This window comes from Centroberyx affinis, unplaced genomic scaffold (assembly GCF_046629955.1).
Source record: "Centroberyx affinis isolate AG114_WGS23_722 - 3 ecotype Tasmania unplaced genomic scaffold, CSIRO-AGI_Caff_v1 ptg002102l_1, whole genome shotgun sequence".
Classification (NCBI taxonomy): Eukaryota; Metazoa; Chordata; class Actinopteri; order Beryciformes; family Berycidae; genus Centroberyx; species Centroberyx affinis.
In genome coordinates, this window is record NW_027280428.1 from 369,732 (window position 1) to 393,792 (window position 24,061).

General features: G+C 41.3%; 1 protein-coding gene across 1 annotated transcript in view; it reads right to left on the reverse strand.

Moving 5' to 3' along the window:
• LOC139654513 (NACHT, LRR and PYD domains-containing protein 12-like) overlaps positions 1-24,061 on the reverse strand; it is a 99,759-nt gene that overhangs the window by 20,018 nt on the left and 55,680 nt on the right. Inside the window, exons 15-17 of the mRNA XM_071531605.1 lie at positions 11,600-11,773; positions 9,987-10,160; positions 235-408 (exon numbers count right to left, since the gene is read on the reverse strand). Of these exons, the coding sequence (XP_071387706.1) occupies positions 235-408; positions 9,987-10,160; positions 11,600-11,773 (522 nt within the window). The remainder of the gene's footprint in view (positions 1-234; positions 409-9,986; positions 10,161-11,599; positions 11,774-24,061) is intronic.

Consider the following 24,061-nt stretch of genomic DNA (forward strand, 5'->3'; position numbering starts at 1 on the left):
CCCCTGTGTCTTTAAAATTATGGAGAATATCATTACCAAAGTTCATCGTTATTCATTTGAATACACAAGGATTGTGTGAAAACAATAGGAGGACAATTTAAGACCAAAGACCTAAAACTCCCACATCCTGTCTGATGTCAGATGGAGTGACTATACAGTCTTCCTCAAATTAAGTGTCACCACAATATTTATATAACATTCATGTCAGCACATAATTAAAAAATGCTGTCTGACCTCAGAGTCTCCAGTCTACAGTATGGACTCTCCAGTCCAGCAGACAGCAGCATCACTCCTGAATCCTGCAGGTTGTTGATACTCAGGTCCAGCTCTCTCAGATGGGAGGGGTTGGACTTCAGAGCTGAGGCCAGAGAAGCACAGCAGCTCTCTGACAAGCTGCAGTCTCTCAATCTGAATAAAGAATAAAGCATGTAGCTATAAAATAAAATATTCATGGATAGAAAAACTGCTTGAAATCATCCAACCTCAATTCCAAACACTCAACACCAACAGGGTGCCAAATTTAAAAAGACGGGCTAACACAACAAGGAAAACCAGCACTTGCTAATGTTAATGACAACATGCTGCTGCTTGAATAAACAAGTAGAGATTAAAGAGTGAATATTGTGAATGTACGTTGTATTGGCAACAGATACAGTATGTAGGTAAATTGAAGCTAGTTTTGTTAACCATGGGTAACATGCTGTTCTGTGCAGCATGGCTAAGTGTTAGGCTAGTTTGCAAGCTATGTGCAACAAGATGTTGGTTCAACATACATTCTTTTATGCTGCTAAGCTTCATGCAAGTTCGTCCTTAACAGCCTTTTGCCAGAAACTGAGTGTCTGGGACTTCCGGTTTGACAGATGATGGAGTAGGTCGCATACCGGGAGAGTTCTGTTGAAATCCTGTTTAGATTCGACTCATACGTGCTTTATTACAGTTAACCTGTGTAAACCTGTGCGAAAGGCTAATAAATATGGGAAAGCTTACTAAAAAGCAGAATCAACTTACAGACGAGCAATCTTCTGGAAATAGTCAAGATGACGGTACGCAAGCTAGCCAAAATGAACAACGTGCTACTAGCAACGAGCCGCTAACCCTGGCAGACATGGAGAAACTTCTCAATTCAATGGAGGACCTATCTGTCCAACTCTCTGCTGACCAAGCAACTATCGACCGGCACGACCAGACAATTCAACACTTGGAAACGTCACTCAACGACATGGAGACCAGACTGGCAACCCTCGAATCCACCTGCATAGCCCTGTCCAAAGAAAACGACACCCTCAAACTTAAGATGGACGATCTTGAAAATAGACTTACCTGAAAGAGTTGAGGGCTTGCAATCAACCGCTTTCATGGAGGTATTCCTGAAAGGTACGTTTGGTACAGAGGCTTTTCCTACTTCTCCAGCTGTCGACAGGGCCCATAGAGTTGCCACCTTCCGTAAGAAACAGGACAACCCTCCGCGCCCATTCATCGTACGGATCCACCACTACCAGACCAAGGAGCGTATCCTGAAGCTGGCTAGGGAGACTGGATCTCTCTCTTTCCGCGGATCCGAAATACACATCTACCCCGACTACAGCGTTGAGGTCTCCAAGAAAAGAGCAGCATACTCAACGGTCAAGTCACAGCTGAGAAACGCCGGATTCGGGTATAGGATGTACTTTCCTGTCAAGCTCCAAGTCCCCGACAAGAACGGAAAAAACTGTTTTTTTTTTCTCCCGGAGAAGTTTCCTCCTTTCTTCAAAACAACCGACCAGGCGCGTCTCCCATGCCGTCTACTATACTGACTGTATGAAAACCACTCGGGCGCTGGTGCAGCCACATTGTAAGTTTCGTTTACTGTATACACACATATATACATCTGTTAGTGGCAATACCCCACAACTGTTCCAGTTGCAGCTCCACAGTGTCCTTGCACAGAGTTTCATGCTAAAATCTGTAACTCCTTTTTTTTTTTTCTTGTTGTGAAAACAGAGTTCAAGAGCAAGTTAGGTGGTCTCTAAGTTGGTAGTTAAGAGCACTGATCAAGTCCCCCGTCCCCTCCCAGATGCCTTTCTTCACCTTATTATTAGACGTTTCTATTTCACCTCTTTAATTTGATTCAGTTATTATTATTTTATTTTTTTTCCCCGGTCTCTTTACTCCCCTCTGTCTTTACCTCCACTGCCCACATCAGTCACCCCCATAACCTTTTAAGATATGACAACTACATCTAACTGCAATCAAAACCGGCCCATCCATTTTGTTTCTTTAAACACTAAAGGTATGAATAACTGGGTGAAAAGACAGAAAATAGGGTCCTATCTACAACAATTAAATTCAGACATAGCCTTTCTACAGGAAACCCACCTTAAGAATGACCATGTCAACTATCTTAAAAAAAGCTGGGTTGGTCAGGTATACCACTCACGGTTCAATGCTAAAGCCAGAGGGACAGCAATCCTCACACATAAGGACATTCCGTTTCAAGCTAAGGAGGTGATTGCTGACACAAATGGGAGATTTGTCATTGTTTCGGGTCGGTTATTCACCAGTCTTGTCATTTTGGTCAATGTCTACCCCCCAAACTATGATGATTGTAGTTTCTTTAACAAGCTATTCTCTACTATACCCATTGATAACAATTACAGTTTGATAATAGGGGGCGAATTTAACTGTGTACTCAACACCGTATTAGACGTATTAGACAGATCATCAAACAGGGTCCAATCTCTCACCAAATCTGCCAAAGTTGTCAATAATTTCATCACTCAGAATGGTGTTTCGGATATTTGGAGATTTAAATTTAATAACAAAAAAGTATTCTCCTTCTTCTCCAATGTTCATCATACATACACTCTCATTGATTATTTTCTTTTGGATAACAGATTACTGGGAAATGTTAGCTCTTGCTCATATCACAGTATTACAATATCAGATCATGGTGCCGTTTCATTTCATGTTGCATTACCTAACTGCCTCAGGCCCTCTCGCAATTGGAGACTTAACCCCCTTCTCCTAGCTGACGAACAATTTGGAAACCACGTTTCCTCTCAAATTCATTTCTTTACAGAAACCAATGCCTCCCCAGAAATCTCCCACTCAACCTTATGGGAGACCCTTAAGGCCTATCTTCGTGGGCAAATAATTGAATACTCCTCTAGGGCAAATAAAGCAAGAGACTCCAAACTTAATGACATCTCACGATCTATTGCAGAGATTGATAGCCACTACTCAACCTCCCCATCCCCAACACTTTTTAAAGAAAGACTGCGGCTACAGACAGAATACAACTTACTTTCCACAGACAATGCCACATACTTGCTCACAAAAGCTCGATTCAATGTTTACGATTCAGGTGATAAGGCCAGCAAGCTACTAGCCCAGCAAGCTCGTCAAGCCCAATCCTCTCACCTTATTCCTAAGATTTATAGTAAAACAGGTGAAATAATTACAGACCACTTGGAAATTAACAACCCTTTCAACCAGTATTACAGTAGCCTATACAGCTTTGAATGTGACGATAACTTTTCACAGCTCGACCACTTCTTTGCTAACCTTACTTTCGCTTCTATTCCAGCCAAACAAAACTCTTTATTGGGAGGTGAGATCTCCAATGCAGAGATTCTAGACGCCATCAAATCCTTAAACTGCAACAAAACACCTGGACAGGATGGTTACACCTCCGAATTTTATAAAACATTTGCACTCGAACTATGCCCTCTGCTCCAAGCCATGTTTAATGAGTCTCTGTCATCTGGTCATCTTCCACCAACCTTACGACAAGCTGCAATAACACTCTTACCAAAAGGGGGTAAGAACCCACTCCGGTGTGCCTCCTATCGTCCAATTTCCCTGCTGAATGTAGATTACAAAATTTTATCCAAGGTTCTAGCAGCGAGACTGGAGAAGATTATCCCACAAATAATCTCGCCAGACCAAACAGGCTTCATCTTAAATAGGCACTCCAGCTCAAATCTTAGACAGCTTTTCAATATTGTTTATTCCCCTCCGTCCCGTTCTGCTGAAATGGTTATATCGCTTGACGCTGAAAAAGCGTCAAGCAGTTGAGTGGCAATATTTGTTTTCAGCCCTTAAAAAATTCAGGTTTGAGGATTCTTTCATCATTCATATAACTCCTCTATTCTCACCCTCTAGCCGCAGTAATTACTAATGGACAGCAATCTGAATATTTCTCTCTTGGCAGAGGCACACGCCAGGGATGCACTCTATCTCCCCTACTTTTCACTATCACCATTGAACCTCTAGCAATTGCTCTTAGACAATCCAAGGACTTCCTGGGTATAGAACGAGGGGGCCTTATGCACAAACTATCCTTATACGCAGACGACATTCTTTTATATGTTACAAACCCATTAAAATCCGTTCCCCCCATTCTCAATATCCTAGCTCAATTCGGGACACTCTCAGGCTATAAAATCAATTTCAAAAAAAGTGAAATGTTTCCTCTTAATCAGACAGCCACTCTAATCCCTGCATCACGTTTTCCATTTAGAATTGTCAGCAAGGGCTTTAAATATCTTGGGGTCGAAATTACACCCGCTTTCTCATCCCTCTTCACTAAGAATTTTGGCATTTTATTTGAAAAATGTAAAAAAGACATGGATAGATGGAGGAACCTCCCACTATGGCCCACTATGGCCGAATTAATCTCATAAAAACGATTGTGTTTCCAAAATTACTCCCTTTTACTACCTTTTTTAAAACATCCCCATCCTGATTAAAAAAACATTCTTTAACTCATTGGAGAGGAGCATATCATTGTTTATTTGGAACGGTAGACCACATAGAATTAAAAGAAGTGCCATCCAAAGACCTAAAAAGCTTGCTGGCCTGGCCCTACCCAATTTTATTTATTATTACTGGGCATGTAATATAAAGTCAATGTTACACTGGATTGAGAGAGACCTGCCCGATAAGTGTGAGGCCTGGGTGCCAATGGAGTATGCCTGTAGCCCACTTAATCTAGGTTCCGAACTATGTGCCCTGTCACCCCCCTCTCAAAACCAATTTTGCTCTAACCCAGTGGTCTATCATTCAATCAGAATCTGGTCGCAATTTAGAAGGCTTTTCAAGTTGCAGACAACATCGGTACACTCTCCCATCAAGAATAATCATAACTTCCCACCCTCTCTCTCTGATTCTACCTTTGGAGTTTGGTCCTCCAAAGGTCCTCCAGGGTATTAAATCTATTTCTAATTTATAAGTGGATGGTAAGTTTGGATTGTTTGCACAACTCTCTCAATTATTCGATTTACCAAAATCTCACTTTTTTAGATATCTCCAAATTAGACATTTTGTCCAGAAAAGTGTTACTTCCTTTCCAGACTTTCAGACGAACAACATGGTTGATTATGTTCTTTCATTATCCCCATATCGCAAAGGTCTAATTTCTATTCTCTATAACAATATATGCGATATCATCCCTCATTCACTGCAAGATGTGAGGAGACTTTGGGAGAATGACCTTGGAGAGGAAATGACAGACGATCAATGGGAGGCAGTGCTTGACTTAATACATACCTCTTCCCCTTGTGCTAGGCACAACTTGATACAACTCAAAATTGTTTTGAGACCACATTTGACCAGGGCAAGACTGGCGAAAATTTTCCCCAATGTAGACCCTTAATGCCCTCACTGTAAAGGCCAACCAGCAGATTATATACACATGTTCTGGTCCTGCCCTAAACTTAGCACATTTTGGGCCAATATCTTTAGCGTCTATACTAACATGTTTCAAAAAGACATCACTCCCAATCCCATATGTGCTTTATTTGGATTTACCCATGAAACCTGCTCCCTTAAAGGCAAAGCTTATGTAGTCATAGCATTTACCTCCTTGATTGCCAGACGTCTCATTCTTCTCTTCTGGAAAGAACAAGCACCTCCTAACTTCACGAGATGGATCAGAGACACTATGCATTTTCTGAAACTTGAGAAAATCAGATATACAGAAAATTAATCTTCTAATTTACTATGGGCAAGAAACGAACGCGTTTCAGCTAGAAGCCATCATCAGCGTAATCAAAACAGCCGAAAAAGGACATTTTTATATACAGGTGAGGTTCAAACACCAACCAGAAAAGAGAAAACACAATTACTTAATAAGATCCATCTGTGAATGAACCGCCCCGATACAGCCTCTCCTAATGAAGGAGGTGGGGCCACGATAATCAGAAAAAACAATGGCTGGTGTCACAAGCTGAAGAGTAATAAATAAATGAAACTGAATGCCCAAGACTGGAAACATATAGCAAAACACTATAAAAAGAGCTATACAGACCAGATTAATAAGTGAAGATGCACACACATAAAAAATATCAACTAATGAATGCTCAATGTAAACAGAGAGCTTAAAACTACTCAATGATAGAAAAAAACTCTGAAACATCTCTGAAACAGAATATATCTATATATAATGGGGACACCTAGCCTGAAACAGAAAATAAATTAAGAGCTATACGACCCTGTTAACCCAACCAGTTAAAATTTTTCAACAGAGCATCAAAAAACATTACAAAGAAATATCCTTCATAATGTACATACATACACATTGTATATGGCCTTCATAGAGGAAAAATAGTAATCCGCAAAATACATATAAAGAATACAAATATAGCAAGGACCAATAGCATGTAAAAATTTTTAAGTAAGAGCTCTAAGCCCCCGTTAAATATTTAGAACCCCATCAGGAGTATATAGAAAAAAATAGAAAAAAAGTGACAAGGCAAAGTACATCTACAATATATAGTAACGATAAATAACATGTAAAAGGAAACTAAGTAGAAGTTGTCTGACCCTGTCAACTAGAATGAAACCTCTCAAGAGAGCATAATCAAATATCATAGATAGCCTACAATGTCAAGGATAATTGTCAAGAAAAATCTAAAATCTAAAATAGGAAACCTAATATAGTGGACCTATACCTTGAAATTTCAGGGAACCTATATGTTCCCTGAAATTTCAAGGTATAGAAATGGTACATCCTTTCACAAGGGGTGGTGATAGGGACAGATTTTTGTTACAGAGGGAAGCATATTGGATTCACACATTACAAACGGAGAGCCCAAAGGGTTTAAATGAAGAACTACTGTTGGGCTGCTTCATTTAATCTATCGGGGTCCCCACTATATTAGGTTTCCTATTTTAGATTTTAGATTTTTCTTGTCATTTATCCATGACATTGTAGGCTATCTACGATATTTGATTGTGCTCTCTTGAGAGGTTTAATTCTAGTTGACAGGGTCATACAGCTTCTAATTAGTTTCCTTTTACATGTTATTTATCGTTACTATATATTGTAGATGTACTTTGCCTTGTCACTTTTTTCCTATTTTTTTCTATATACTCCTGATGGGGTTCTAAATATTTAACGGGGGCTTAGAGCTCTTACTTACAAAATTTTACATGCTATTGGTCCTTGCTATATTTGTATTCTTTATTTGTATTTTGCACATTACACTGTGTATGTATGTACATTATGAAGGATATTTCTTCATAATGTTTTTTGATGCTCTGTTGAAAAATTTTAACTGGTTGGGTTAACAGGGTCGTATAGCTCTTAATTTATTTTCTGTTTCAGGCTATGTGTCCCCATTATATATAGATATATTCTGTTTCAGAGATGTTTCAGAGTTTTTTTCTATCATTGAGTAGTTTTAAGCCCTCTATTTACATTGAGCATTCATTAGTTGATATGTTTTATGTGTGTACATCTTTCAGTTTCATTTATTTATTACTCTTCAGCTTGTGACACCAGCCATTGTTTTTTCTGATTATCGTGGCCCCACCTCCTTCATTAGGAGAGGCTGTATCGGGGCGGTTCATTCACAGATGGATCTTATTAAGTAATTATGTTTTCTCTTTTCTGGTTGGTGTTTGAACCTCACCTGTATATAAAAATGTCCTTTTTCGGCTGTTTTGATTACACTGATGATGGCTTCTAGCTGAAACGCGTTCGTTTCTTGCCCATAATAAATTAGAAGATACATTTTCTGTGAGTGCCGGTGTTTCGTTTGTTTTGATCCTTGCTACAACCGTGAACCCGATACATTGTTTAAGATTTGGAGTTGTGCGTGCTGCCACTTTTTAATAAATCAGATATACCCTTAAAGGCTCTCTGCAAAACTTTAGGAAGATTTGGACCCCCTTTCTAGAGTACTATGAGAGCTTACAAGTACCATTAGATAAGGATGACTAGAATACCAGTGTTAGAGTGAGGCGGTGGAGCCCCCCCCCCCCCCCCCTCTTTTTATTTTTTATTGACTTATTGATTTATTTATTTTTTTTATCTTCCTTGTACTGATACTTCTTCACTTATCCTTGAACAATGTGCTATATTGTATGTACTCCTGCAATCCTTGGTTGGACAAACACCTCAATGTACAATCATTCTTGTGAAGATCTGGACTTAAGGGGACAAGTGGGGATGGTTGGGGTGGGGGGGGTGGTTGGGGGGGAGGGTTGGATGGGGTACCTTTCATAATTGTAATCATTTGAATAATGCAGCTGTCCCATGCTTGTATACACTTTTATTTCCAATGTATGCTGCAAACAATGTACGATGGGTTAAATGGAAAATCAATAAAAATTGCTAAACAAAAAAAGAAACTGAGTGTCTGCAATGTCAGATTTATAGGTGCATCTTAAGCTGGACTGTACACTGGTGAATAAGTACCAAAGAGTTTCATTTCATTTACGAGATGTTATTTATGAAGTGCTGCACCATGATTCATGCTTGTGAGCTGCATTGTTGTACTGTATATGGTTACTGTTATGAGGTAATGTGTTAAAAAAAGTGCTGTAGAGTTGGAAATACATCAAAGTAGAGCTCAATGGACACTTAAGATGGACTTTTGAGTAATTTCTCTGCACATCTGTGTGCAGACTGGTTTTTTGTATAGCCATTCAGTTGGAACCCAGATCAGCCGTGCCACTCCATTCAAGTCACCGCCTCATCTTCATTCAAGCTGTTGTCTCATCGTTGTCATCATCATCATGTGGGACCGGGTGGTTGGACTTCTGATTGCACGCATTTTGTTTTTACCTCATATTCTTTTTTTTCCCTTCATTTTGCACAGTTTTTTCATTCATATTAACTTAACTTAACTTAACTTTTTTTTTCCTGAGATCTCAGTTTTCCCTACAACAAAAAGACTTGAACAAACTAGATTGTGAGAAAACAGAATTCTATGTAAACTGAGTTGGTGTAATTGAGGTAAACCACTGAAGATCAAATCATGGAAAGGACTAAACTAGCATTCTGAGGAAGGAGTGTAACATAATATTGGGATGAAAGGAACTGATTGCAGACCTTGAAAGGAACAGTAATATACAATATAGTATACTTACCTGTTATAAACACCTAATATGATAAAGTACTGATTATAATCAGTAGTATACCTCATTGAACCTAGACTTAGAGTAACTAAACCCTGCTCTGCAGCTTGATATTCTGCACTGGTCTTAAGGTGACAGGTGCAGGGGTTCCACTAGTGGTTTAGAAATAAAACCAGCAGCTACTTTTAAAAAGTAAGACAGCCGACAGGAGAGGGGAATGAAACTGGAGCAGCAGGCTGGCAGATGTTGTGAGAGGAGGCGGGGAAGCTGAAGAAGCAGATTCACCAGGCTCAGACAAACACAGGGCAGGATCAGAAGATAAATCCCAGAGCCACTGCAGTGATTCCACAGATTAATGACTCATAGAGCTCATAAGGCCCACAGTGTGAATAAGAGCAAAATCAGTCAAATGATAACATTGCAATTCACAAACTCTAGCCACAGCGAAGAGAGACAAAGAGACGTTCTGCCATCTTGGATTTGATGAGATGTGTGTGTATAGATTAAGCTACTCAGTGTGGGTCAGCATAATGTCAGCGTACAGATGTCTTCAAATTGACTATCTCCACAACATTAATCAATTATTCATATAACATTTATATCAACACAGAACTGTAAATTATTAAATAATGCTGTCTGACCTCAGAGTCTCCAGTCTACAGTGTGGACTCTCCAGTCCAGCAGACAGCAGCATCACTCCTGAATCCTGCAGCTTGTTCTCACTCAGGTCCAGCTCTCTCAGATGGGAGGGGTTGGACTTCAGAGCTGAGGCCAGAGAAGCACAGCAGCTCTCTGACAACCAGCAGTTATTCAATCTGAATAAAGAATAAAGCATGTAGCTATAAAAATGTTCCTGAATGCTTGCAACAATCCACTGTTTCATAATTTAATTATATCTGTTCAGGTTTTAAATGTGTATCTCAACATTGTTGAGACCTCTGAAGTGCAATGCCCCTGGTGTCCAAAGTGCATATTACATCACCATCTAAATTAAAATTGGAGTTATGATAGAACTATTTTTTTTACCATGACGGAATTTCATAAGGATGATAAAATGTTGTACACATTAACTACATGCCATCATGCTTACATTGTGAAAGATACAAGAGTGTCCTATGTTATGACCCAGTGGGGTCATGTGTACTGGCATGTTCTGTGGTATGTATGTGTTTTCTCTCTCTCCCTCTCTGTAGTGTAGTGTTTCTGGAGTGTGGGTAATTGTTTGCAGGTGGAGTGTCACTATTGGCTGAGCCAGGTGATTGGAGGGGTGTGTCTTGACTGCTGATTGGCCTGTGATGACAGCTCCAGTGATCTAAGGCTGAGGACAGCTGAGTCCATGGGCTCTCGCTCTTCTTCCCTGCGCCCAACCGGTCAGACCACGCGTGACGCGACTGCTGACTTTGAAACCCAACTCCAGTGTCTTGTATGCAGTTGTTGTAGTTAAAGACTCCAAGTTATCTGTAGATACCTAGTCAAGTGGCAGCTCCAGGACTGTAGGGATGGGTAGCCTTTTTGTTTCAGCACTGTTTACTCCTGTTTTGGGTTAGGGAGCTAGGTTAGTTACAATGTTCTTTTGTTTATCTTTATTTTCTTGGTAGGTAAGTTAGACCTGGGTTTTGTACTCCTTTTGTTTGTTGTTTTGGCGATGCCCACCCTGAAGAGCAAAGAAACCGGAGAATAAATCTGCTACTTTTGAATGTTACACAGCTTTACTGGTCTTCCTTGGGAGCGGGGAAAAGTGGGGAGTCACACTCTTTTCAGTTGTGTCCAGTTCCCCTAGGCTGGGCATAACACCTAATATGCCAACAAGTGACTTTTTATGCCTCAAGATACACAAAAGAAAATATCTTTAATACATTGAGTATCCATAGTTGCATCAATACCTTGATGATTATGAGCTCTATACATTCTGTGAAATTAAAGCAATAAAAATCACATCTTTAATTCCTTTATTGCCTCCAACACTCTCAGATCAAAGTTTTGCCCCCATAGATGGAGGCCATTTTGGAGCCAATTTGGACCCCTGTGTCTTTAAAACTATGGAGAAAATCATTACCAAAGTTCATCGTTATTCATTTGAATACACAAGGATTGTGTGAAAACAATAGGAGGACAATTTAAGACCTAAGACTGTAAAACTCCCACATCCTGTCTGATGTCAGATGGAGTGACTCTATACAGTCTTCCTCAAATTAAGTGTCACCACAATATTTATATAATCATGTCAGCACATAATTAAAAAATGCTGTCTGACCTCAGAGTCTCCAGTCTACAGTGTGGACTCTCCAGTCCAGCAGACAGCAGCATCACTCCTGAATCCTGCAGGTTGTTGTCACTCAGGTCCAGCTCTCTCAGATGGGAGGGGTTGGACTTCAGAGCTGAGGCCAGAGAAGCACAGCAGCTCTCTGACAAGCTGCAGCCTCTCAATCTGAATAAAGAATAAAGCATGTAGCTATAAAATAAAATATTCCTGAGAGAAAAACTGCTTGAAACCATCCAACCTCAATTCCAAAGACTCAACACCAACAGGGTGCCAAATTTAAAAAGACAGGCTAACACAACAAGGAAAACCAGCACTTGCTAATGTTAATGACAACATGCTGCTGCTTGAATAAACAAGTAGAGATTAAAGAGTGAATATTGTGAATGTACGTTGTATTGGCAACAGGTAGAGTATGCAGCTAAATTGAAGCTAGTTTTGTTAACCATGGGTAACATGCTGTTCTGTGCAGCATGGTTAAGTGTTAGGCTAGTTTGCAAGCTATGTGCAACAAGATGTTGGTGCAACATACATTCTTTTATGCTGCTAAGCTTCATGCAAGTTCGTCTTTAAAGCCCCTGGAAACCTAGTCTCAAATATTATTTTTTTTTATATAATATCACAGCTGACCATCACATTAAGTATCCCTCCAAATATGAGTTAAAAAAAACCGTTCACAACTATTATAAAACAGAGCTCAATAACAGCCAATCTGGCTGCTCAGATCATTTCTCAGGACTGTGGGGGCGTGGTCAGATCACGTTCGATCTACCTGACAGTATTCCGAACAACATCACGCAACGATCTTACGTTGCTTCTAAGAAGACAGGAACACCGGTAAGTTGGCAGAAGCGGGCAGAAGCGGTGCAGTTCAGCCACATCTGTATGAACCGTCAGACTCTGAGTTTTGACATACTGAGGCGGAGGTCTGGCCACCAGCAGCTTCCCGACGTCGTTCTGGTCAGATCATTACTGAATGGTGAGTTACACAATACATGCCGCTAGCCATGTCATTAATTGATACAATTACCATGCATACAATTAGCATTGCTCCAAATGTCAATTGCTTTACTCTACACCTTTTCTAATTTTGTTTTTTTGCCTGCTACAATGTCATACTTGAAATTGTCAAGTTATCTTTCTGCTTGATATGTTACCTGCCACGGAGGCACCTTACACTTAATTATAGCTGGTTAACGGTAGCTGTTAATCTGTGTATTGCACTGTAACTACAGAGCTAGCTATCAGCTCTCCCAGTAAGGGAATAAGGCTAATTTCTATGTCAAGGACTGGCATAGTGTATATCAGGCTCCTTAGAGCGCATTTGGTTCCTGGTTCCCAATTCCAGTCCTGAGGACCTATTGTACTGCTGGTTTTCTATCCTACCAGATTAATTGCACTCACCTGGCATCCCAGGTATAAATCAGTCATTGTTAGCTAGATGGCAATAATGAATAATAATGAAAACAAGCAGTACTTGGGGTCCTGACGACTGGCATTGGGAACCACTGAACACAATACATAGGAATCTCATAGATATATTGTGTTATTTACAGGTGTGGAGAGTGCCGGACCATGCCAACAGACAGAAAATCGCTGCTGCAGAGAGGTTACACCGGTGTGTATTATTTGTATGAAGTCCACGCTAATAAATGGTTTTGTTCCACCAGTCAACTATTGACAGATTTACCATGTTTTGTGGGTCCTGCTTTTTGCATCGGGTCTTTTCCAGTCTGTTTCTGCTCTACCCAGCCATGTTACAGGACAGGTGTGAAGAGCTTCCCAGGTGCATGACTCTTCACCCTGGCCTGGAACCTGTGTGCCTCAAGCCCTATTCCCTCTGAATATTTCCATGGCAGATCATGGACCCCTAGCTATTAGAAGCACACCCCCCCGCGGTTCAGGTCGTTCAGAGTGGCCGCACATCCCGCTCACCTGGAGACGAGCAGAGGGGACAGGAAGAAATGAAAAACTGACCATGAGCCCCGCTCTTGCCCTGGCTGCTGTGTTCTACCTGCTGCATCTGGTTGTCTTGCTGTCCGAGGTCTGCTGCTGCTACATCTCCCAGTGGTAATCCAACCTGTTGCTGCCTGCTTCATTGCTGCTCTACACTCTCCTGCTCTGCTAGCCCTCGGCTGGCTAGCCCGCTAGCTTAGTTGGCCTATTTCTCTCCCTCCCTAGCCCCTGCCCTGGTTAGCTTACCTGCTACCCAGGCCTGTCTGCTTCTCTCCTCCATCTCCTCTCTCTTGTCTCTCTCATCTTGCCTTGCCCAGCCTCTCTTTCTCTCTCCCTCTATTCTGGCTAACTAGCCTGCAACCTTACCTCTCCTAGCCATCTGGCACTCTCTCCTTTACCGGCCAGCTATTCTATGCTAACGGTAGCTAATGCTAGCTAGCCCCGGACTGCTACTTGCTAACCTACTGTTGGCTACGATACTGGCTGTCACCAAACTCCATTTACACGGACTATGGACTAACACTAACGCGTCTATGGACATACATCCAGTGGGTGAGTGTACTGCATCTCAGACTGCTATCGGTGCATTTATGTGCTAACTTTGCCCAAGTTAGTTGGTCATGGACTGCTGCTCGCTGGCTGCTCGTTAGTGGCTAAGCGGCTACCGGTCACGGACTATCCGTTCACGGTCTGCTGTCCGCTAGCTAGCCGTTAGCAGCCCATCTGGCTAACACTAGCGGCTTAGCATCTGTTTTTGTGGACTATCTCGGTATTTCATGGACTATCTGTAACTTGTGCTGTACTATCTGCGGTCTCGACATGGCTTGCTGTTATCTGCTCTCTGTTTACCTGGTATTCATTGTCTCTCTCCCGCTCTCTCCCTCTGTTGCATGCTCGGAGGAGATGACTCCTTGGGACTTTTCTCTCTCTCTCTGTTCACCAAACAGTGCAACAGACTCTTCCAGTGTCCACAACAGTGACTTTGCTTCTCTGCTGCTTACAATGTCTCTGGGGTTACCTCCACTTGCAAACTTCTCTATTCCTCTTCTGTCTTCTTGCCATGCTATGAGCCTGCTTCGCAACATGATTCTGTTACCATCTAATCTGCCTGCTTATCTCAAATGTAAAAACAGTGATTCATCTTCTCTTTGCCGTGCTCTGATTGTGTTACTACTAATGATTTCTGGTAATGTGCATGTAAACCCTGGTCCCCCTGACTTTGTTCCCTACTCAAATGGACCTCAGTCCCAAAATCTCTGCTTCAACGATTTTTGTAATAGAAATTGTATAGGTTTTTTACACGTAAATGTAAGAAGCTTGGTGCCAAAAATGGACCAGCTCAAAGTATGGGTGGAGTCCTCCAATCCCCATGTCCTTGTTATAACGGAGACGTGGCTTCGAAAATCTGTCCCTTACCCTGATACCAACATTACTGGCTATAATCTATTTCGCCAAGATAGATCTTCTAAGGGTGGGGGAGTAGCGATCTACTCTAAAGAACATTTACACTGCTCAGTGGTATACTCAAAGTCTATCCCAAAACAGTTTGACCTCCTGGTTATTCAGATTAGGCTAGCACACAATCTTTCTATCACCGTGGCCGGCTGCTATCGCCCTCCTTCCGCTCCTGCATGTACTCTTGAGGCCCTGAGCTGTGCATTAGCACCTTTCACTAAGTCCGAGTTTGTTCTGCTCGGGGATCTCAACTGGGACATGCTTAAGCCTCCAGAGAAAGTTACACTCCAGCTCGACTCTCTCAATCTTCATCAAATTATTACCCACCCGACCAGGCTTAACCCAAACTCTCCAGATAAGGCTACTCTGCTGGATCTGATTCTCACCAACACTCCCCATATGTATCATTCTGGTGTGTTCTGTAGTGACCTCAGTGACCACTGTTTTATAGCTTGCACTCGTAAAAACACCCCTGCTAAACAGCCCATAACTATCAGTGTTAAACGCTCACTAAAGCACTTTAACACTGAAGCTTTTCTTCATGATCTGGCTAACATTAATTGGCACAGAGTCAGCCTAGTCTCCACTGTAAATGATGCTTGGCCCCTGTTCAAAGAGCAGTTCAGTGCTGTGGTCAACAAGCACGCCCCCCTTAAGAAATTTAGAATAAAAAATCGTCACAGTCCCTGGTTTACCCAAGAGCTCACATCCCTTCTTAAACAAAAAAATGCTGCATGGGGACAAGCTCGCCTATCGAAGTCCCCTTCTGACTATCTTAGATTCCGGCAGCTTCGCAATAAGGCCACACAAGCTGTACGACAGGCTAAATCTGGTTATTTCAAGGCACAATTTGCTCAGTGTAGCTCTGATCCCAGCGCCTTCTGGAAAACTGTAAGAAAACTCCAGAGCAAACCTTCATCCCTGCCCATTTTGCTCAAAACAAACAATCTTGTTATTTCGGACAAGACAGCTATGGCAGACACTTTCAACAGCCATTTCACAAAGTCTGGCTCTGTCTCTGTCTCTGCGCATACTCAGTCCAAATGCTCTACTATACCGCCATCGACAGCCCATAGTTCCTCTCCAACTCCCTCCCCACACAGTTTCTCTCTTCGTCCACTTGCTGAGTTTGAGGTTCTAAAGGAGTTATCTGCGCTAGACCCTCATAAATCAGCTGGGTGCGATGATCTTCCTGCATTTTTTATTAAAACCGCGGCTCCCATCATTGCTGCACCCATAACTGCAATCTTTAACCTTTCTCTCGACACGGCTGAAATACCCTCAGACTGGAAAGAAGCCATTGTCCTCCCTCTGTTCAAGGGTGGTGAGCAGTCCGACCCAAATAGCTACAGACCTATCTCTATTCTGCCATGTTTGTCTAAGGTATTTGAGAAGCTTGTCTTGTGAACAAACAGCTCACAGACTTCCTTGCCGTCTCTGGTATTTTATCCGATGTACAGTCTGGTTTTCGAGCCGGGTATGGGTGTACAACAGCTACTTTAAAAGTGTTAAATGACATCACCTCTGCCCTAGACTACAAACAATACTGTGCTGCCATTTTCATTGATCTTGCCAAAGCCTTTGACTCTGTTGACCACTCTATTCTTATCAGCAGGTTGAGCAGTATCGGGATCTCAGATCACTCACTGGCCTGGTTCTCTCACTATCTCTCCCATCGGGTGCAATGTGTAAGGTTTGGCAACTCACTCTCTCACCCCCTCCCAGTTACTAAAGGTGTCCCTCAAGGCTCTATACTTGGCCCTTCACTATTTTCCATTTACATCAACAATATTTCCCAGGCTGCTGGTAACTCACTCATTCATCTTTATGCTGACGACACAATCCTTTATGCCTATGGTCCATCTCTCTCCTCTGTCCAAGCCACACTCCAGGATAGCTTTCTCCAGGTACAGCAGGCTCTATCATTATTAAAACTCTCACTCAACACATCCAAAACAAAAGCCATGTGGTTTCACCGGAAGGGCACTCCCTCTCCGTCTCCACTAATCATCTCTACCTGCGAGGGAGCTATCCTGGACCATGTCTCTGCCTACAAATACCTCGGCATCTGGTTAGACTCCACGCTATGCTTCTCACACCACATTTCTCAACTACAGGCTAAGGTCCGGGCTAAACTCGGTTTCCTTTATAGACATCGTCTCGCCTTCACTTCCTCTGCTAAACAGACTCTCATTAAATTGACAATACTCCCTACACTCGATTTCGGTGACACCATCTATCGCACTGCTTGTAAAGGCACTCTTGCTAAACTGGACACACTCTATCATTCTGCTATCCGTTTTGCCACTAACGCCCCTTACAATACCCACCACTGTAGTCTTTACTCCCTGGTAAACTGGCCATCACTTCACACCCGCCGTCAGATCCACTGGCTCACTCTTATTTACAAGACCCTTCTTCAACGTACACCCCCCTACCTGTCTTGCTTGCTGCACCGACTTCCTGTCACATACAACACTCGGTCCTCTCATCTCATTCTGTTAACAACTCCTAAAACCAGATCTACATCCGGCCTTGCATCTTTCCAGTCAGCTGCTGTCTCTGACTGGAATGCATTACAAAAACACCTTAAACTGGATAACTTCATCTCCATCCCGGCCTTCAAAGACGCCATCTCACACCTTTTTACAGATTCTTGCAGCTGCTTCCCTATTTAACTACTCAACTATCTAACCCTTTTCTTCAGTTTCTGCTTGTTGAACGCCCATACCTACCGCCGTTGGCCTAGGCCACTTTCTGTGACACACTGCTCGCTAATGAATCCTGTAATATCTGTAACAGACATTTACTCTCTTTTATGCTTGTAATAATCTTGTCTTCTATGCTTGAATATCCTTGGTTATTAACTTTTATGCCTTGTTTCTGCTAAACGTTTGTATTGTTGTGTATATTTGCTATTGTCTTTTAACCTATCTTTTCTCCCTCACAGCCCCCCCCCCCCCCCCCCCCCCCCATCAAGAAGCTTATGCCTCTTGTCAGGCCATCATTGTAAATAAGAACATGTTCTTAATTGATTTCGCCTGGTTAAATAAAGGTTAAATAAATAGACACAGAGCAGCATAAGTATCAAAACAACTGTGCTGTACTGAAAACACATTATGCAGGATAAGATTAATTTTACACACAATAAAATTGCAATGACAAATTGAGAGGAATCTGTGCATGAACACCTCAGTAAAAAGGCTAAAATGCCTTGATCCTCAAACACTCAACATTTTAGAATAGTTTTGTCTAGATGTTTACAAGCATTATAGTCAGTACAGCTCACTAGAGCTGCAGGATACACACACATGGACCCCTCTTGATTTATCTTTGCAATTTGGAGATAAATCAATTCTACGTAATCTAGAATCTAAAATTGTATATAAATCCTTCATACTGTTTTTAATTGGTTCAAAACATTTTAATAAACATTTCAGCGTATACAACAAAGTAAATAATACACAATGTAGAATGAAACAAGAGAGACTTTCACATTAACTACAACTGTTTTAATAAGGTTAAAGTCTTCATCAGGTGTTCCAGTGAGCTGGAGGTCTGCCTGCCCGTCCCGACACTTTGTCCCAAGCTCTCCCACAAGTCTGCATGCAACTAATTCACTACATATTTTGCCACACAATAGGCTGGTCTCACAGCTTGCCACACAGTAGTACACGCAGTAAACCCACAAATAAGCTATAGCCAACATGTGATAATACTGTATGTATGTATATATACATGCATATATATATATATATATGTGTGATACAAATATTCTAAAACAAGATGCTGATGTGTGTAAAGCAATGAAACTCAGCAATTTGTTCGCATGCCAAGGAACTTGATGTAATGTAGAGTAGGAGGAAAGGCTGGCCACACCAGGTGACTTCATCCTTCTTCTGACAGCAACAGGCAATTTGACTGTAAGACAAAAGCAGAGGGAGAGAGGGAGAGGAGACAGCTTAGACACCAAAAACATGACCTGCACTTTTTACATATTTGATCAGAATAACTTTACTTCTAGCTGTGTATCATGTGAATACGTAGCAATTACTATTGAATTGTAATTGTAATTGTTGCTCATACTGAGCACAGAGGGTAGAAAATAAACCTGCTTCACATTACAGGTCCGGTACTACTTAATACATATGAAGGCAAATACTGTATGTTGTTTTATAATTATTAGCCACATTACTGTATAATAGTTTTTTTGTTAACGTTTAATTAGAAATAGTTCATATGTTGTTAGGGACCTGTAAAATGAAGGGTCACCGAATAATGTATTATTATTACACATAGTATTTTTGAGAAATGTCATCTAATCAAAATGTGATTTTCAATAAAAAACTTTCAACTCACAACACGTTGCAGGAGTCTTGACTGGCTCAATGGCACATCCCTCTTCTTGGCCTTGGGGAAACAGACTTTGTACTGAAGTTCACCCTCAGCAGTCCTCGCCTGGCAGCGTCCAGCATTCTCATTGAAGTGGATGTTGTCAGGTCAAGCCTTGAAATCAAAGTGTTTTTATGAGAAATAGCGCACACTGTTTATTGAACATTATAAAATTTCAAGACAGTCATAAACCAACTACAATATTATTTACAATGATGGCCAGACAACAGATAGACTGCCTTGATGACAGGCATGAAACACCAGTGTACACACACGGCATCAAGAGAAATAAACAGCTGACAAGAAGACAGGCAAATAGCAACAGCATGCCAAAAACACAGCAAAATACTGTGCTTATAAATGCATTTACAAATATTACGCATTATAAAGGTCCTCGGTAACAGTTCACAATTAGCATTAAGTTGCCTAATTTTCAGGCATGACTGCATCAAAGCAATTTAAGTGATAAGTGAAAATAATAAAGTGTTATGTGGTATCCAGTTAGGGAATTTATGGTATCAACAGTAACCAGCACGAATACACACCTTGGCTCCTTTTCTTTTCCAATGTTCCTGTAGACAGTTGTGTGCTCACAGTCTTCTTTGGCACGGCTAAATCAGTCTGGTGATGATGGGCAGCTCTGACTGGCTCTGGCACGCAACATCCACCATAGTTGGTCGGGGTTTCAATGTGGGGTCGGACTGCACTTCTGTTGTGTGTGTGAAAGACGCTGGTGAAATACGACTGCCCACCTAAACTAACAATTTGATTAGCTTGTCGTCACCAAAAGGCTAGCAAGCTAGCTAACTAGCCTCACTGGAAAGCTAGATTTTAGCTAGTATTATAGCACAACCATATTCAACAGCAACTTAGGTAGCGCTATCAATTATCTGTCCAAATATGTAAATGCTCCCCACCCGTGAGGACATGTGGAACATTTAGCAAAAGTAACGTTAGTTGGCTGAGCAAAACGTAAGGCGAGCTAACTAGCGAGCTAGATTGAAAGTACAATGCATTGGATTTTGATACCGGCTAAGTTAGCAACTTACATGTTCTAGCTTCAGGCTCCGACCAGCGCCGTCTGATGTCGGGAGAAGGAGAGACTGAAGCGGAGGGAGAGAAAGACCTGCTCCGTCCACCAGGTAAAACCAAGAGCTTTCACCGTGAAGTTTTTGAAGTGGTCTTGGGGGAAATGAGCGCTGCATACGTGGGTTTTTCATGTATATCTCCGGTAGGTGCATCTTATATGGAGGTATTATTGGAGCAAAACATCTGAGCACCTGTGACAGTGGAATCTGTAGTTGTAGAAAATACTCACACGTGTATCAGTAAATTTGAAGTCACAGAGAAAAATGCTTTAAGAGTTGCAAACTTGTAGAATTTTTTTCTCTCCCACAAACACAACAGTTACACCTTCTCAAATTCTTCATTTACAGGTGCACAAATCCTATTCTACGAATCACAAATTAAGAAACTCATACGCTCACATTTTTGCCACAGTTGCTGCAGTGCATATGATGCAAAACACATTCACACACCCGTATCAAATAATGTGAAGTCATGGACAAAATTTGCACATCCACAAATCATTATGTGAATTCATGCAATGAGAGTTGCACACCTGTAGAATATTTTCTCACAAATAATTTTTTTTTCTTGGATATTTTTCTAGCACAAACACAAGTCAATAACTACAACTGCTTGAATCTGCCGCTACGAGTCTCAAATGCTGTTTTTTCGCTCACAAATGTCATGTTCCGCGCGCTCTGACTTTCGCACCACATATCTCTGTGAAATGTGGATTCGTACCTGTAGAGCCAGGGGCGGGCACTGTTCAGAGCACAGAACCCTTTTGGCCAATCAAATGAGCTCGTTTGGGCACCTGCGCAGTAGTGTCTTTCTTGGCCCCGCCTGGCCCACATGAACGAGTCTAGTGGCGTTGTCATAGCGACCGTGACAACGGCGGGTTCATGCGCAGGGTTCTAGGTTCTGATTGACTGTTGCTGCTGCAGACTCGGCTCTTTGAATTGTCATTTTTTAAATCATTGGTTTATTTTTCCTTGGAAGCCACCAAGAGCCGTATAAAGCTCTATTTTCTGGAGCTCCGTGAACGCGCCTCTAGGCCACGGGAACGCTCCGTGCGCATTCACCGCTTCTACTTCCACTCTTGACAAGCTATACAGCTAGCTGATTGTTAGCGGAGGCTTTTAGCTGTATGTGATCAAATTAGATCACATTAAACTCAACCTACACGTCCGCCGACACTTAGGTTTAACAGGCAAGACTTCAGAACAATAACGGATGGTTTCTAATTTGTTTTTGTTTCTCTCTTGATTAAATAGGTCACTTGCAAGCTAGCTAACGTTATAACATTGTTGTAGTTAACCAGCTACATGTAGCATATGCAGTTCTATGCACCTACTTACTATTGTATATTTATTTACATCTCAAAATTCTCAGTTTACAGACTATGCCTATGTACTTTTCTTTATCCTATTAAAGTTATGAATATATTTGGGCTTTGATCTAATTTCTTTTATTGTCTGTAAATTTATATTTAGATGTCCAATTTGAGTTAACCTGCTTGAGTTACTGATAATGTCTATTATGTAAATGGAATTGAGTCTTCTTCCAACCAGGTGTGTTTCTGGGCACTGCATAGGAAGATCAAGCTTATAGAAATTTTGCTATGGCAGAGTCTAGATAGTATAACACTTGCAAACTCAAGTAAACATTGGTGTGACACAACAAACCTAGAATATTCCCAATGATAATAATTTAAGTTTGTTTTTTTTTCACTAGCAAACCTTGCATCTAAATTGCATAATGCAAACCTATCTTCATACACTGTTTATATAGGACTGCGTTTGATCAGAGTACTAATATTTATGTCATGACTAAATGTGAGGTGACCCACCTTTGATCCAGTGTAGTCCAGTCCCATGGATTAAATCAGTATGCAGCAGAATAATAATGGCTACAAGTAATACTATCTCTACATTGAGGCAACAGCATGTTGGTTAACTTGGACTATGTGTGGCTTTAGTCAATATTGTCAGAAATTACTCACAATGAAGAGACATTCAAAAAATGTATCAGTGTATATTCTGTAAGACTTATATAAATAAAAACACTTAGTAATAATATTGATATTTGTGACATAATGCTGGTAAAATGTAATAACCAAGGTAAGATGTAGAAAGTATTTTGAGGGCAATGGACTACAGAGTGATGACAAATAAGACTTATTTAAGAGATGATCCAAGACAAAGTGTTATATGTAAAGTAAACATTTATTTCAAAATAGGTTTCATTCTACATGTTCCATTTTATATGGGTGAAACATTCTCAGGAGTATTAAGCATTACAAGACAGTCTCATCATCAGTCTCATCAGACAGTCATTTGAAGACCAATCCAGTGATTAGAAAAAAACAATCATCTTTGAACTGGCACACTAGCAGGTGGATATTTAGAGATCCCCGGTCCACAGAGGGCAGCTGTAATATGTCAGTACAGGTAAGATTCAGTAAAGTCACAGGTCTTTTTTTGGTCAGATTTTTGTCATCTCAATGGGACTTCCTGGTAAAATAAAGGTAAAAAATAAATAAATAAATAAGAAATCTAGTGAAGAAAGAAAGAAACTAGTGTAACAGATCATAAATAAGTTAATTTCTTTGGGAGCATTTTCCAGAGAAGTGTCAGTGGTTCTTGAAGAGCAGGAGTTTCTGTAACAGAAGAAACTGCAGTAAGTATCTGCGGCTCAGTGTCTGACAGAAAACAGTTAGCATACATCATCATGATGATTACAGCACAGGGTGAAAAGTACTTAATTTGTGAAGCACTGGCTCCAGTAGAGGTGAAAAAGGTACTACCAAGTCATTAACGTTACTATCTGTGACCGACGTGAACCATCTCACATCGAAAATGCTCTAAATTAAGTTCAAAATAAATCTCCTCACCTGGTTAAGCGCGAGTAAACCCTTGACATGGACCTGGCTAGCGATGTGTGGCATGAACTTGGCTCCCTGTGAGAAACACAAGATAATATTCAACACAAGTGGAGCAACACGAGTGGAGCATAAATCACAAATGCAAAGTTTAGTCTATAATCTAGCGAACATTTCTATCTTTAAGTTAACTTGCCTGACGTTAACCCATGGATGTGTTAGCTGACTCCGTCTTGTTATGCTAACCGTTATTACCAACGTTAGCTTAGCTCAACTTTATCCAGACTGAATCGCTTCACATCGGATGTAAGATGTATACAAATAAAGCAAATGTTCTGTGATTGAATAAATTATAGAGTCATACCTGGACCATGGTTTCCCCGAAGAGCCGAGTCTGCAGCAGCAACAGTCAACCAGAACCTAGAACCTAGAAATCTGCACGACTGTCGTCGCGGTCGCTATGACAACGCCACTAGACTCGTTCATGTGGGCCAGGCGGGGCCAAGAAAGACACTACTGCGCAGGTGCCCAAACGAGCTCCTTTGATTGGCCAAAAGGGTTCTGTGCTCTGAACAGTGCCCGCCCCTGGCTCTACAGGTACGAATCCACATTTCACAGAGATATGTGGTGCGAAAGTCAGAGCGCGCGGAACATGACATTTGTGAGCGAAAAAACAGCATTTGAGACTCGTAGCGGCAGATTCA